The 14,372-nt window shown below is 35.5% G+C and overlaps 1 protein-coding gene across 2 annotated transcripts in view; it reads left to right on the top strand.

The window, feature by feature from the left end:
* LOC107660065 (protein TANC1-like) overlaps nucleotides 1-14,372 on the top strand; it is an 89,324-nt gene that overhangs the window by 34,691 nt on the left and 40,261 nt on the right. For both annotated transcript variants that reach the window (XM_016449266.1, XM_016449267.1), the window contains exons 3-4: nucleotides 1,295-1,516; nucleotides 5,614-5,706. In XM_016449266.1, coding sequence (XP_016304752.1) covers nucleotides 1,295-1,516; nucleotides 5,614-5,706 — 315 coding nt within the window. The remainder of the gene's footprint in view (nucleotides 1-1,294; nucleotides 1,517-5,613; nucleotides 5,707-14,372) is intronic.

Genomic DNA, 14,372 nt, shown 5'->3' with positions numbered 1-14,372 from the left:
AAGTCATTAAAAAAATTTTTTTTTTTTTTTTTAGCAACAAGAAGGTAACAGTAAAACAAGTAGGTGGATGCACAATTAATATATTATTATTAATTGGTATCCTGAAATATATTAAAATATATTGAATATTTCATTGTGAATGCTCATTTCTCCTCTTTTTTTTAGATTACTTTTACTTTAGGTTACTGTTAAATGTAATCTTAAAATCTTAGAATATCCATCTTTTGTACTGTACATCATAATCTAGTGACGCCTAAATTTACTTTTTTTGTTGGTTTGTTTACAGCCACAACATGAAAATAGTGTCTAGATATTTCAATATTGGCTAGAATTAAAAAAAAAAAAAAAAAAATGTGCAGCACGAAAAACAAATGTTTTAGACAGCCTTATACAACCAAGCCACGCCAAAGTCTTTAAGAATGGTGCAGTCACGGACAGGTAAGCAATATGATTACTGTGGAAACTGACTAGTTGAACAGGAGTAGCATATTAATTTTATGTATATTCAGTTCATTAATTTCAGAAACCATACAAGTTTTCAGTAAAGCTGTGAATTAATGTAGAGCCTGTTTATTTATTTATTATTATTATTTTCTTTTCAAGTACACACAGTAGTTTTACACTTTTGTTTCTTTCATCAGTCTTTCTCCAAAATGACCGCAGGGATGTCCTCCTCATAATATGGCGGGTTGTCCTGTGAAAATCTGCATTTCTGTTGGCTTTTGGTTTAAAACCAGCTTAGTTTTGGCAGTAAAGATCACCAGTAAATTGCGGTGAGAGGAACTTTAGGCCTTGTATGTTTGCTTTGGAATGTTAAAAGAGCTTAAATTATACTCTACTCCGCTTTCTTCGAAAGGACTTATTATAGGAGGAGAAAGATGTATAATATTACTGTTGGTCTTGAGACAGCCTTAGTAGTTTGTCTGTATGTTTTTATAGTGGTTTTGAAGGCTTGGATACAAAAAGCCATTGGTAATGATACCAAGCTAATTGGATTTCTGACGTCCAGAGAATTCCCCCCCCCTCACTTCTCATAGAGTAAATGATTCTAATGTAAGAGTGTGAGAGATTTTACGAGACTCAAACAGTTCTAAATGTTCAGTGTTTGTTATTGTGGTTGAATAAGTGACTCATGTTGAATGGATCACTCATACATGATTCTGTGCATTTGAAAACGTTCATGTTCGGCTTTGTTTAAAAAGTACAAAACTCTCTGCAAGCAGATAAAATTCTAATCAAGTATTCAAAAGAGAAGAAAATACATATATATTTTGTCTTTCTCATTTTTGCTTAGGAAGTCAATCCCTCAGTCCCAGTTTCCATCACAGAGTTCAGGAAGAGGGGTTTGTGGTTATTCAGAATCATGGCAGTGGGCCGCTGCCAGTACAGCCGTACCCTGCAGAGGAGATGCTGAGGCCGAGTTTGACCAGAGGAGTGTCCGTCTCCCTCCCTTCCTCCCCCCTGCTCCCTCCCCGCCAACCATATGTTTCGCCAGTCTGGTCCAACAAGTCACCAGGTACGTAACAGTCAATTTTTAAATGTACTTGGAGTGTATGATATTGACAGTTTGAATAAATGACTCAATAACTCAAATCATTAATACTTATTAATACATTGATACTTTAATGCATTAATACTCAACTAATTTATACACATTACAACAATAATTGTGATATTATCATAGACTTTGCAATATTATAGACTTATCAGAGACTATGCATTTTATACACCCCTGGTTGTATCACCCAAGTAATTTCAGGTTTCACATTACATACACTACAAATACATTCAGAGCTAATGAAAAATGCATTTTTACAATGTGAGATAAGATTAAAGATAAAAAAAGTATGTCTGTTTGGGTACTATCCTAATGGTATATCTGGTTCAAGTAGTATGCTGTATATTATACACAATAGACACATAATTTACATTTACAGTACTATGGCTTTGTCCTCTTTAAGAAGTTCTGCAGCTGTGATTTATGTAATGCACAAACTGTGCCATATATTGGTGCTGACTTCACAGTGTAGACCAAAACTATTTTAACTCAAGCCCTTCATTGTCTAACATTCAAAGGCCCCCCAGATAAGATATTTCCTCCTGTAATTCTGCTGCTTGATTTAACTTTTTTATTAGCATAAACTGAGTGCCACTATATTAAATGTATTTAATATGATTAATTCTGTGATTTCACAATGGTATGTTCTGTAATAAAAAAAAAAACAATAGTTTGAGGGGGTAAAAAAAGAAAAGAAATATGATTTCAGTTTATTTTATGTATGTGTATTTGTTTTTTGTTTTTGAAGAATTTGAATTAAGTTATATTAAATATAAAAGTCATCCAGTGGCCCACATGCCCCTGATTAGGAGCAACAGACTACCTCACGGTCTATGCCAGCAATTCTCAACTGATGTTTCGGAGGCCTGTGACAGCAGGACAAAAAATGCCAATGCAAATATTCAGAAATGTAATATAACTGTATAATTATGCATCGTATGACAGTAAAATAATAGTTTTATAACTTTTAAAAGACAAGAAAAAACTTTAAAATGTGTGTATATAATCAAACTCTCAGAGCAGATTAGTAAATTCAAATATATTGTGCAGTGAATTAGTGGCCCAGATTCTTTTTAATATTTACATATGAATTTTAATAGATTTCATGTTTGATTTAAGGGCATATTTGGTAACTTTTGTACAATAAATAATGTTTCTGTGATGCTCAGTAATATCAAATGGGAGTCTCGAAGCAAACTGTTTGAGAACCACTGGTCTGTGGTCATCTAATTTTTTCTTTAGGGCTAATAACTTGTAACTGTGATTGATTGATTGATTGATTGATTGATTGATTGATTGATCTAATTCAAAAAGTAAGACTGATTACCTTCACTAGTTCTAAAGACATAGTGGATGTGTTTATGCAGCTAGCCCCTAGTAAGGAATCCCATTATAAAACAAAAGTCAGAGCCATTGTGAGGCCAAAAGTCAAGGCTCAAAGTGTAGGTTCAGTTGATTGTCAGACTTTAGGATGAGTGTAGGTCAAGGTGAACTTGAGTGGGTTCATACATTGACATGTTTCTTAAAATGCAGTCTTTTCCAAATGTGTGATTAGATAAACTGTACATATTTTGCTTGCTGCTATAGATTATTTGCAAATTGATGAATGAAACGGTATCATATACTGTGTAATATGTATTATGTTATCATTGTGGTATTGGTAGCTCTGTGCTCATTCACACTGATGGCTGAGCTGAGAGCTGCCAATCACATTGCAAGAGAAACACTTGGCAGGAACTCACTCAGTATTCTGGCAGCGTTTGGTGATTGTTCTTCCCACAGTCTTGCACCTCAGGTTGTGTGATCATACCCACGTCAGCCCTATGTGCTGCTGAATTGTTTAGAATGCTTTACAGAAGAAATTTTGTTTAAAAAAAAAAAAAAAGAGAGAGAAATGTAACAAATGTTACCATTAATCTACTTGATTTACTCCTAAATTTTAGATCCATTCTAATGTTTAAGTAGCAATTTACAACAGTCACATTCTTGTTTCATAGTATTTTATTTTATTATCTGTCATTATATTTCTTAAAAGCATCTGTTTCTCTCCTGCTATAAGCATTTCCCATTATAAAGTAATGCTTAATGGAAGCATTCATGTGCTTGCAATGCTGTGTCTGTTCCTGTAGGTGGCAGTATACACCACTTTTCATCAACATGAACTTAAATTTTGCTTTCTTAATACATGTTCCTGGTCTTTTTCTACACAGTTCATTCCCAATATTAAAAAAAAAAAAGTTTGTCTTAAATTTTTCATCAAAATTAAAGTTTTCACTTATGTCAGTCAGATTCAAGTCATCTGTAAATACTGTTGCACAAGGAAACTACTATGCGAACGCTGCGTCAGGTTGATTTTAAAACCGAGAGAAAGCCTTTCACATTCTTACCTTGTAGCAAACACTTTTCATCCAAAGCATTGTACTGAAAGCGACATGTAATTACATGACAGTCCCCATCAGGCAAACTGTTGTTAACTGCCTAACTCCAGGATGTAGATGTGATCGAGTTGTGATTGTGCTAATAGTCCAGTTCCTGAGTCAAACCTACATTGATTTGATCCTACAGCACTAATCTCTCAGATCCTTCACTATTGTCTTCCTTCAAACAATCATTAACTGTGTAATCTAATATTACCAGAGGTGCAAGAAGAGTCTGAAAAGTCGAGGTGACACATTGCCCAAACAAAGTCCAGACTAATTTGGAAATGCATCTGCCTTGTCACCATTTCACATTGGCTGCCTACATTTAGTTTTTTTGTGTGTGTGTGTTGTGGCCGATCAAAACAAAGCTCTTAAAATATAATGGTTATTTCCTGACAAGTGGGTAGGGGTGAACTTCATTTCTGAAAGTGGGAATAACGTGTCAGTTGCTACAGCCCTGAATATTACTTCCAAATCTGAGCGCCATTGGAGTTGTCTGTCTTTATTCTCGTTTCAGGCTCCTGTCTGATGTTTGAGGCTTTGTATGAGGAACCGCTGTGAAGTTAAATGGAACAAATGTTCTTGCAGACGAGTCAGGGCTGTGAATGAGCTGATTCAGCTAGTGGTTTGTGTACTAAAGTAACCCTGAGACTGTATTGACTGTAATATTACTTGGAAGTAATATTACTTGGTCTAGAATTATAGACTAAATAATAAACTATTATTGTAGCTTGGTGTCATTTTTTTTTTGTTTTTCTCGAAAGAAATTAATACTTTTATTCAGCATAGATGCATTAAATTGATCAAAAGTGACATTAAAAAACATTTACATTGTTACATAAAAAATCGTAAACCTTTTATTCATCTAAGAATCATGTGTAAAACACATCAAGGTTTCCACAAAAATGTTAATGAACTGTTTTCAATATTGATAGTAAAAAAATGTTTCTTGAGCACCAAATCAGCATAATAGAATGATTTCATCATGTGAAACTCAAAACTGGAGTAATGGCTGCTGAAAATTCAGCCTTGTCATCACAGGAATAAATTACACGTTAAAATGTATTCAAATAGAAAACAGTTATTTTAAATTGCAATATTAATTCACAATATTACACTTTTACTGAATTTCTGATCAAATAAATGTAGCCTTGGTGAGCATAAGAGACTTCTTTCAAAAACATTGAAAAATCTTGCCAACCTCCAAACTTTTGAACATTAACTATTTATTGTCTGTTTCTGTACTCTAAGCACTTCTATGCTTTGGCAAAATTGTATATGTTGACAATCATGCCAATAAAGCTCGACTCTGACTCAGCTGACACAGGAGGAACTGCTCAGGGAGATTAAAATCATTACAGACTCCTCGTTTATACTGAAATCTCTCTGGGAGTACAGGACAGCCGATCACAACTGTCACACACACACACACACACACACACACACACACAAGCACAAGCATATCCACATGCAGCTCTGCCCAGAGATTCAGATCGCCAGCTTCAAAATCCCATCTGGAAAGACTTAACTGTCTCTGTGTGTGTATGTGCGTCTCTCTCACTCTCTTCCTCCTCCCTCCCTCTCTTTCTCCCTCTCTCTGCTCCGGTCATTCTCTCATTTTTGCTCTGTCTGCAGGTTCAATCAGGACACCCAAATATGTGGAGAATCCTCATGTTTCTGGAGATTCTGTCACCTGTGCTCTGAAGAACAGGAAAAAGAGCAATACTGGTGAGTACTTCTGTGTGTGTACCAGTTGGTCAATTAAGAAATTTATTCTTTTATATGAATGTTTGCATTTGTAGCTTCATTGATTTTTTGTGTGTGGGTCAGGTTTTGTTACGTTGTGGGGACCAGATGTCCCCACAAGGATAGTAAAGAGATAACCAGACATAATCTACATTTTATGAATAAATAAATATTGAATACTTCCTTAATGGAAATGCTTGTGTGAGAGTTAAGTTAGGAGAAATTAAAATATCATTACCTCAATATAAAAACCATGGAAGTCAATGGAAAGTCCCCACAGTCTTTGAGTGAGATTTGCCCTTGCCATAAGCTGAGGGATGGTGTTTTTAAGATGTGGGGAGTTACATGAATTTACAGCTGAGAGTTCAGTAAATCCAGCAGTATCCACATGCAGTTAAACCACATTCCTCCCTCCCTCTTTCTTACGTGGTATACTTCTGTCTTCAAGGGCCAATCTTTCTCTTTTCTCCTGCTTGGAATTCTTTTTCTCTGTAGAATGCTGACCTGTGAACGTATGTGTTGGCGCGCTCAGTGTATTACTCAATCTGTCATTTTTGGTGATGTGATGCTGTGGAAGCCAGTTAGGATGGCAAATTTCAGCTCTGCAATGTAAAATCTAATTGGAATATGTGTTAAATCTGGAGGATTACAGGTGGACACACAAAGAAAAGGTCACACAATGATTGTGTTAGATGTATTCACACATAAAATTTGTTCAAATGTTTTGAGACCACTAGTAAACATGTTTTTGTATTTTTTGTCCCTAAAAGGCTGCATTTATTTGATCAAAAATGCACAAACAGTTATATTGTTAAATATCATTACAATTTAAAAAAAGTTTTCTATTTGAAGATATTTTACTTTTTTTTAATGTATTTTATTTCTGTGATGGCAAAGCTGAATTTTCAGGAGCCATTACTCCAGTATTCAGTGTCACATGATCCTTGAGAAATAATTCTAACATGCTGATTTAATGCTCAAGAAACGTTTTTTATTATTAATAATGTTGAAAACAGTTGTGCTGCTTAATGTTTTTATGGAAGCCATGAGACTTTTCTCAGTATTCTTTGATGAATAGCAGTTCAGAAGAATTTGAAATAAATATTTGTAACAACGTAACGTTTTGCTGTCATTTTTGATCAATTTAATGAGTCCTTTCTGAATAAAAGTATTCATTTAAGTGGCACTTTACGTAATAACTTTTTTAAATTATTTTTTTTTTTATCCTAAAAAAATTTATTTCCAGGTGAACTGGAAAAAAATCCCAGATTCTGTGTGATCTGAAAAGTTTGCTCCACACTGTAAACACAAACACACATGCAAATATTGCCATCTAGACAGCAGTTGTTTTCATGTTTATGGACACAAACGCACGCAGAATCACACAGATGACACATTCACAAATGTCCCCTAATTAAAAGTAATTTGTTATTTTTGGACCCTCTCCCTAGAGACCTCTGTTCTATTTCAGGCAGTCATTATGGTTGCTTTGGCCTTTCACTAATTTTGTACATCTAGAATATTGGTGCGTTTATAAAACATTAGTTATGAAGCAGTCACACCCCCACCGTTTGATGATCTCTAGTGCAGATTGTGAGAATGCACCAGATACGGTGGCCCATTCCAGATGAACCTGATGTAGATGCAAATGAATGATCTCCATGTCAGTGATGGCCCAGATGACTTTGACTTTCAGCTTGAGGTTCATTGTCCTGACAGCTGTTCTATAAATGCTTTCCTCCTCTCCCTCCATACCTGTGTGGACTACAAACTGAGCTCAAAATGGACTCTGGGTCACACTGATTTTCTTTACCGATCATAGAACCAAGAATCGTGGAAGACTGAGTAAAAAATACACACCACACACCCACCGTTCTCCTCCAAAACAGATGACTATGAAGTGCATTAGCTCTTCCTGTGTAAAAGGCAATTATTGTCTCTGTGTTCACTTATTATTTCCTGAAAGGACGAAAAAAAAGCCTTTGTGATGTCATTACAGCAGCACATCCACCTGTGATTGGGCAAAGTGCTGTGTAGATTGAATGATTTCATCCTGTGATGTAATGACATCTGGTGGATTGGAGTGTTTCTCACCAATGCTGGGCATTTCTCTCCTGATCTCTGATCTTTCTCTATAAACAGAGGGTGAGTGTATGGTTACTTGGGTAGATTTGAAATCAGCTGGGTTGCTGGTATTAGTCAACTTCCTTTGTAAACTCTTAGGCCAGAAATATGCTTTTCGCAAGTATGCAGATGCAAATGTTAGACATGCATTCCAAGTGTACAGTCCTATTGTCCATCCTTAAAGAGGTCATATGATGCGAAAATAATGATCTTTAAAAAAGCATCATATGACCCCTTTAAGTTCCATTCACACCAAGAATGATAACTATAAAGATAAATATTAGCGTCCACACCAGCAGATGATATCGTCTGTTTATTCCAAGCGCACGCTCGTCTGCAGCTTTAAATTAAATTCGAGCTTGTTATAGCAGGATTGATTCGGATTGTCTGTCAATGTTTTTATCATTCATCAGCTGGAAAAAATCGTTCTGAAAGTGATTCCAACAATATCGTTTCTCTGTGCCTTTATCGTTATAGCTGTGGTGTGGAATCTGCTATTCTTTAATATTGAGAACGATTTATAGAACTACATCTTTATCGTTATCTTTATAGTTATCGTCCTAAACATGCATTCTTGCATTACTGTGGCAGTAACGCAAGCCTACTTACCTTAGACCAATTAATAACCAAATGAGTTTTCCATTGGCTTTTGGATTATTGAAAAAAATAAGCTCTGTGGTCAACAAAAGTTAAACATTTAACCACAAATCCATTCAAAAAATAAAACCTGACTGCAGGACAATGGAATTGGTAGTGCTAACCCATTTCTGGGTTTTGGGCTACAATAACATGTCACCCCTGCAGCACTCTATATGTGCTGCATCATGAATTGAGTTGACACATTTTTGCTTTTCATTAACATGTTTTGTGCATTAAGGGGCATTCACACTAGCTGTGTGTGCATTGAACCCACAGTAATTAGGGATGCACAGTATTAATACCATATAGGTTATATCTTAGATTTTTTTTTATTTTTTTATTTTTTTTTAAGTATCGTTTCCATATATTAGCCAACATTGGGTATTTAATTGTGCAAACCCATTTCCCTATATTTTTTTTTTTATTTTTTTTTTTTACCACACTGTTAAGTCACAAAGTCAATCTTTAAAAATGTAAATAATGTAATAACACCGATAAATGTAATATTTGGCAAATATACATTTTTCATGCTGTGCATTATTATGTCATGATGCCTAAATTTACTTGTAACATTTACAACAATTCTAATTTTGTTTTAGAATTTTTTTTCACAACAAATAGTCTAGGTGTAGAATTTGGAATTTGGAATATTGGCGATAGCATGAAAATATTTATTGGCTAATGGTCAGAATTTTATCGGTGCATCCATAACCCTAATAATCAGTTTTTAATTGGACAAGTAGTTTAAATCAGTTAGAATAAACTGGTCAGATTTGATTGAAATTGAATTCAGGTGGTGTAAACCTTTGAAAATCTTGTTATATAGGAAGATATTAGCTTATTAGTTTCCTATTCCTAGTTGCCTAGGAAATCACTGTTTTGAAAGAACAAAAGGTAGCACAGGTACAAGGTTGACTAGCAGAGATCAGTGACAAATGCAATGCCATGTACTGTCATTTATAATGTAGTACAGTCAGCATCCACATTTTGAACAAGAGACCAAGCAATACTCAAATTTGCTTAGTCTTAGTCTGAGCCTTAGACACGTCCTAAAGCTCATAGCCCATAGTGTGGACTAATGCTGCGCTCTTGAATCTTAGCGTTTCAGCCTTTCGTTTTGATTGAGCTGACAAATCTCTATGGCAACATTGTGTCTGTTCTCTTTGAGCCATGACCAGCATTTTCCACTGATCTCTTCAGAGCATAATCTCCGTGATTCAATTCTAATGAGCACCAATGATTTACCCAGCACAGATCTCTCATCACAGACCGATAATACCGCACCGCATCCCGCCGTTTACACCATACCGCTGCTCGTTGCCTTCCTGATCCGTGCTTTCTCCCCTGTTACATATGTTTCAGCCATTAGCTGCAAAAATAAACCTTGGAACGACAGGGCTGTAATTTAGATGTCATTTTGCAGGAAAGACTTTGACTCGTTTGACCGAATAAAATCACTAGACTCGTCCAGGTTGACTTATGCCAGTTGCTATGGTTGTCTGAAATAGATGCTTGGCCGAAGCAAATGTAATAAAGTTTAATGGGTCCTTCATTTAATGACAAGTGTGCATTGGCTCAAGCAATTTCTAGCATGGAGGCGTGCATGCTTTATATAAATATATAAAATTAACAAATAAGATTAATGTCACCAATGATTTATTGAATTAATCACTTGTTTTTGCTACTTATCACAACATCACACATTCTGGCATGTACACAATGGCCTATTAATAAATTAAATGTAACATTTACAACAAAAGGATTGTAAGGATTTGTGGGTGCAGTTGCTGTCAGTGATTGTAGGAAAATGTTTAATTTGAACTTTTCAAGGATGGGATAACATCAAAGTTAGAGCAACAAGATATAGCCTGTTATTACCCATGTGTGGGATTGCTTTGAAAAACCCATAATCAAAGTTTGATGACAGTTTTATTAATAAGTGTTATCGCCGGAGATAAAAAGGCTACTCATTGTCTAAACTGATCTGAAAGGATCTTAAATTTGTGTGGCATATAAACATTTATTTTTGACAAATAATGATTATGACTAAGCACTGGCTGCTATAGAGACTGTGAAGACAGAGTGAACGTTCAGGAGATGTTCAGTTAATTTTAGCATTATATTTAGTACATAGCTGCTGATGTACATCAGGAAGGGTACCCGTGTTCAATTTTAAGGTGTAAATGTCTTTCTGATCCTCCCATTTGTTAGCTAAGTGTTTTATCTTATTCATTATCATATTAGCAAGACGTGCATCTAAGTCAATTTAGGCAGCCTCGGCACTAAAGATCACTCTGGAAGAGTTTGTCCCACTGGTCTTACGATAAATTTCAGCAGATCTCAGTTCTTAAGCCCTTAATCTTTTGATTATTGCTTTGGTTTGTTCCATTGCAACAAGGGTCATTAAAAAGCTGCAACTAATTGTATTTGGTGGTCAGTGAAACATGTCACGCAAATTAGAAGCATTGTAGAGGCACAGGATTGTGTTGTAAAGCATCTTAGTTTATCTTTTCTTTTCTTTGTTTGTTTTGGTATTATTTATTTTGTTTAATCTTTGTTTTGTTGTTTGTTTTGTTATATGTATTTATTTTATTTATTTACTTTACTATAATTAGTTTGTTTGATTCATTTATGATTTTTATTTATTTATTTTGGCATTTATTTTTTTATATTTAGGGGTTTTGTTCTGTAATGTATGGGTTTTTGTTTTGTTACTGTATTTTTGTTTTATTTATTTATTTTGTTTTGTTTGTTCATGTGTTTGATTTTATTCATAAACTGACTTTTAAAATGTGATTTTTATATTTAAATTTTGAAACAAGATTTTTGTTAGATATGACCATATGGCTATTACAGTGTAGAATAACAACAAACTTTCAAAAAACATTATTTTCTTAAGCAAATTTATAAAATGTCATCCTCCCATTTGAAGATATAGAGCCTGATACATAAACTAAGGTTAAAAGTCAGCTTAGTTCTTACTGGATTGTGTATTTACTAATGCTGGACCCCTGTATTGACCCCTCAGAGCTGTCCATGGAACTCTAGACCTCCATCCTGTCTGTCTCTCTCTACTTGCTCTCCTCTCCATGGCTATGGTTCACTCATGTTATTTTCTTTCACTCTGTCTCTTACTCTCTCTCTCTCTCTCTCGCTCTCTCTCTCTCTCTCTCTCTCGCTCTCTCTCTCTCTCTCGCGCTCTGTGTCTGTAGTCCTCCTTCTCCACCTCCCACTCTTTTTTCGCACTCCTCCATACATAGATACATACCTCTCTCCCTCTCTCATATCTCTCACTAGTCCTTTTGGGGATCTTTCTCTGTCTGTCTCTCACACACATGCGTGCACATGCTACCAATGACAAGAATTCTGGGAAAAGTGTGTTTGTGTACTCTGAAGATATTTCCTTAATTTCAAAAGCTATATGGGGAAGAACAAGACCATCTGATGAAAAGGGATGGAGTAGAGATGGACGTGTGGACAGGGGGAGGGGAATGGTGTTTCCGAGCTTTTTAGCATGCAAATAGATTTCAGCATCTAGAAAATGAAAACGACAGGGGCCGAATGAGATGAGTGAGATTATGGTGGATTCATAGTCTGAGAGACAGGATAGAAATGGAGACTGGAGAATTTGGAGGAATTGTGTGATTTACCCCAGTATCTGATTCTTTAACTGGTTCTCAAACCATATACCTGGGGCTCCAATGTGACTGGAAATTTATAGTGCTAAAAAATAAAAGATATTTTAATGCCAACATTTTTATTTTAAATAAAATGGTTTTGAAAAAAATTAAATTATTTCAGACACTTCTCGTAAAGATTTCAGAACAATTTAAAGATTGGGATAAATGGATTTTAAGGTTTATCTGGTAAGTAGGGGTGTAACGATTCACTCGTTTTCTCGATGCATCGATTACAAACCCTGACGATGCAATGCATCGATCTTGAAACATGGATTTTTGAATCGTGAATCGTCAATTTCGGACAATAATCGATTTAAAACGCTAAGAATCGAATGAATCGCGATTTCTATAGCGATTCAATGCTTTCAAAATATATACACATTAAATTACTGCAAGCACGAATTAATGGAGACCTTGAACAGTGTTCGTGCCCTCGCATCTCTCCTTCACGTGCTTCACTGTTTAATGCCTGTGACTGTCACAAGATTGCGCTCGCGCTCCGTTCACACTTTTTTGAGCAGCTGATGTGTGATCTCTCCTTAGTACTCGTGGCCAGTAATGCTAAAGTGAAGTAGTTTTGCTTTTCTGTAGTTTTTCAATGGCTCTCTGTCATACCGACGACATTACCTGAGTAGTCGAAGGCTGCGCATTTATTGCATGGACGGAACAAAAATGTAAGTGTCTAAAGCATACGCACAGTTCCACTGAATGATAAATGTGTTTTAACAATGTCGTTGAACTGAATGTACGAAGAAAACTGTTAAAATAACCACAGCATTAACAACAAATAAAGAAGTTTTCGCACTGAAAGAGAAGTGATCTCGCGCTCATAGACGTTTACCTTATTCTGTGCAGAAAATTGAAGTAATTGTTTGTAGTATATAAAACAATCATAAAATTGCCATTAGGAAAAATTCTAGATTACAAACGATTGATTATTGTACAGCAGTGTATTTGATTTCTTATAGCAATAATAATACATACATGCATACATGTTCCTGTGGCTCAGTGGTAAATGTATAGCCTGAATGCACTGTAAGTCGCTTTGGATAAAAGCGTCTGCTAAATGCATAAATTAAATTAATTATTAAATTACATAAAATGATTGTATTTGTCACTTCTGAAATGATGGCTATGCCCCTGGTGTGTGACAAAATGTTATAATACTTTTAAAGCTCTTTTTTAAAATCTTGGCTTACATAAGTGCTAGACATAGGGCTAGATACCGATACTGGTATCGGGCCCGATACTGAGCTCCTGTACTCGTTAAAATGCCCCGATACCAAACGCCGATACCACACAGCATGTGATAAGCGCCATACTCAGACAAAGAAACACCGACAACAGAACAACAGACAGCAGAATGGAGTTATTAGAGATTAAGGATGTCTATTAAGTATATGTATGCAAGTATTAAGTATTAACGCCTGTATAGCTGATGTACGCGAGCTGATGAGCAAAGCACGCTGAGTGGATTGAGCTCGCGGCGGCGCAGCTTTTTTTAAAGTCTTGGCTTACATCAATTTCTACATATGCCATGTCATGCCATAGCATCATTAAACTAGCATCTAACAATGGACAAAAGTGTTTTTTTTCTCTAACCTATGGTTCTCTAACCATAAAGGCTACTGTGTAATTTGCCCCCTGACTAAGCATTTAAAGAATTTACGGGAAGCATTTAAATAATCCTGTGAATGCACTTAAAGAATGCAGAATCTAATCGTTAATCGAATCTAATCGAATTTAATTGTGAATCGAATTGAATCGTTGTGAATTTGCAAAAATCATTCTTGAATCGAATCGAAAACCTATGAATCGTGAATCGAATAGATTCGCTGTCTACCCAAAGATTCACAGCCCTACTGGTAAGGTAAAAAATCCAGAATTCGATATAGAACACCGGTTACCAAAATAAATGGGAGGTTTGGCCCTCCCATCTCTTAAAGACTATTATATAGCTGCCAATTTAAGACCCATAGTTTGCTGGTCCAATCCAGACTATAAAGCTAGATGGAAACAGATTTTTATTAGTTATATGAGTGGCTTTGAAATATAAATCGCAGCACGTTTCAGATGAACAAATCTTTGAATCTTTGCAACTTCTATTTCTGAAAATATCACAGTTAGGAGATTTTATAACGAGTGGTTCCCTGCATTATTACAGCAAAGCGTATGATTACAGTACTAAGCCGCTGCAATGAAGCA

This window comes from Sinocyclocheilus anshuiensis, unplaced genomic scaffold (genome assembly GCF_001515605.1).
Source record: "Sinocyclocheilus anshuiensis isolate Anshui unplaced genomic scaffold, SAMN03320099.WGS_v1.1 scaffold55, whole genome shotgun sequence".
NCBI classification, from domain to species: Eukaryota; Metazoa; Chordata; class Actinopteri; order Cypriniformes; family Cyprinidae; genus Sinocyclocheilus; species Sinocyclocheilus anshuiensis.
This window is presented reverse-complemented; position numbering and strand designations above follow the sequence as displayed.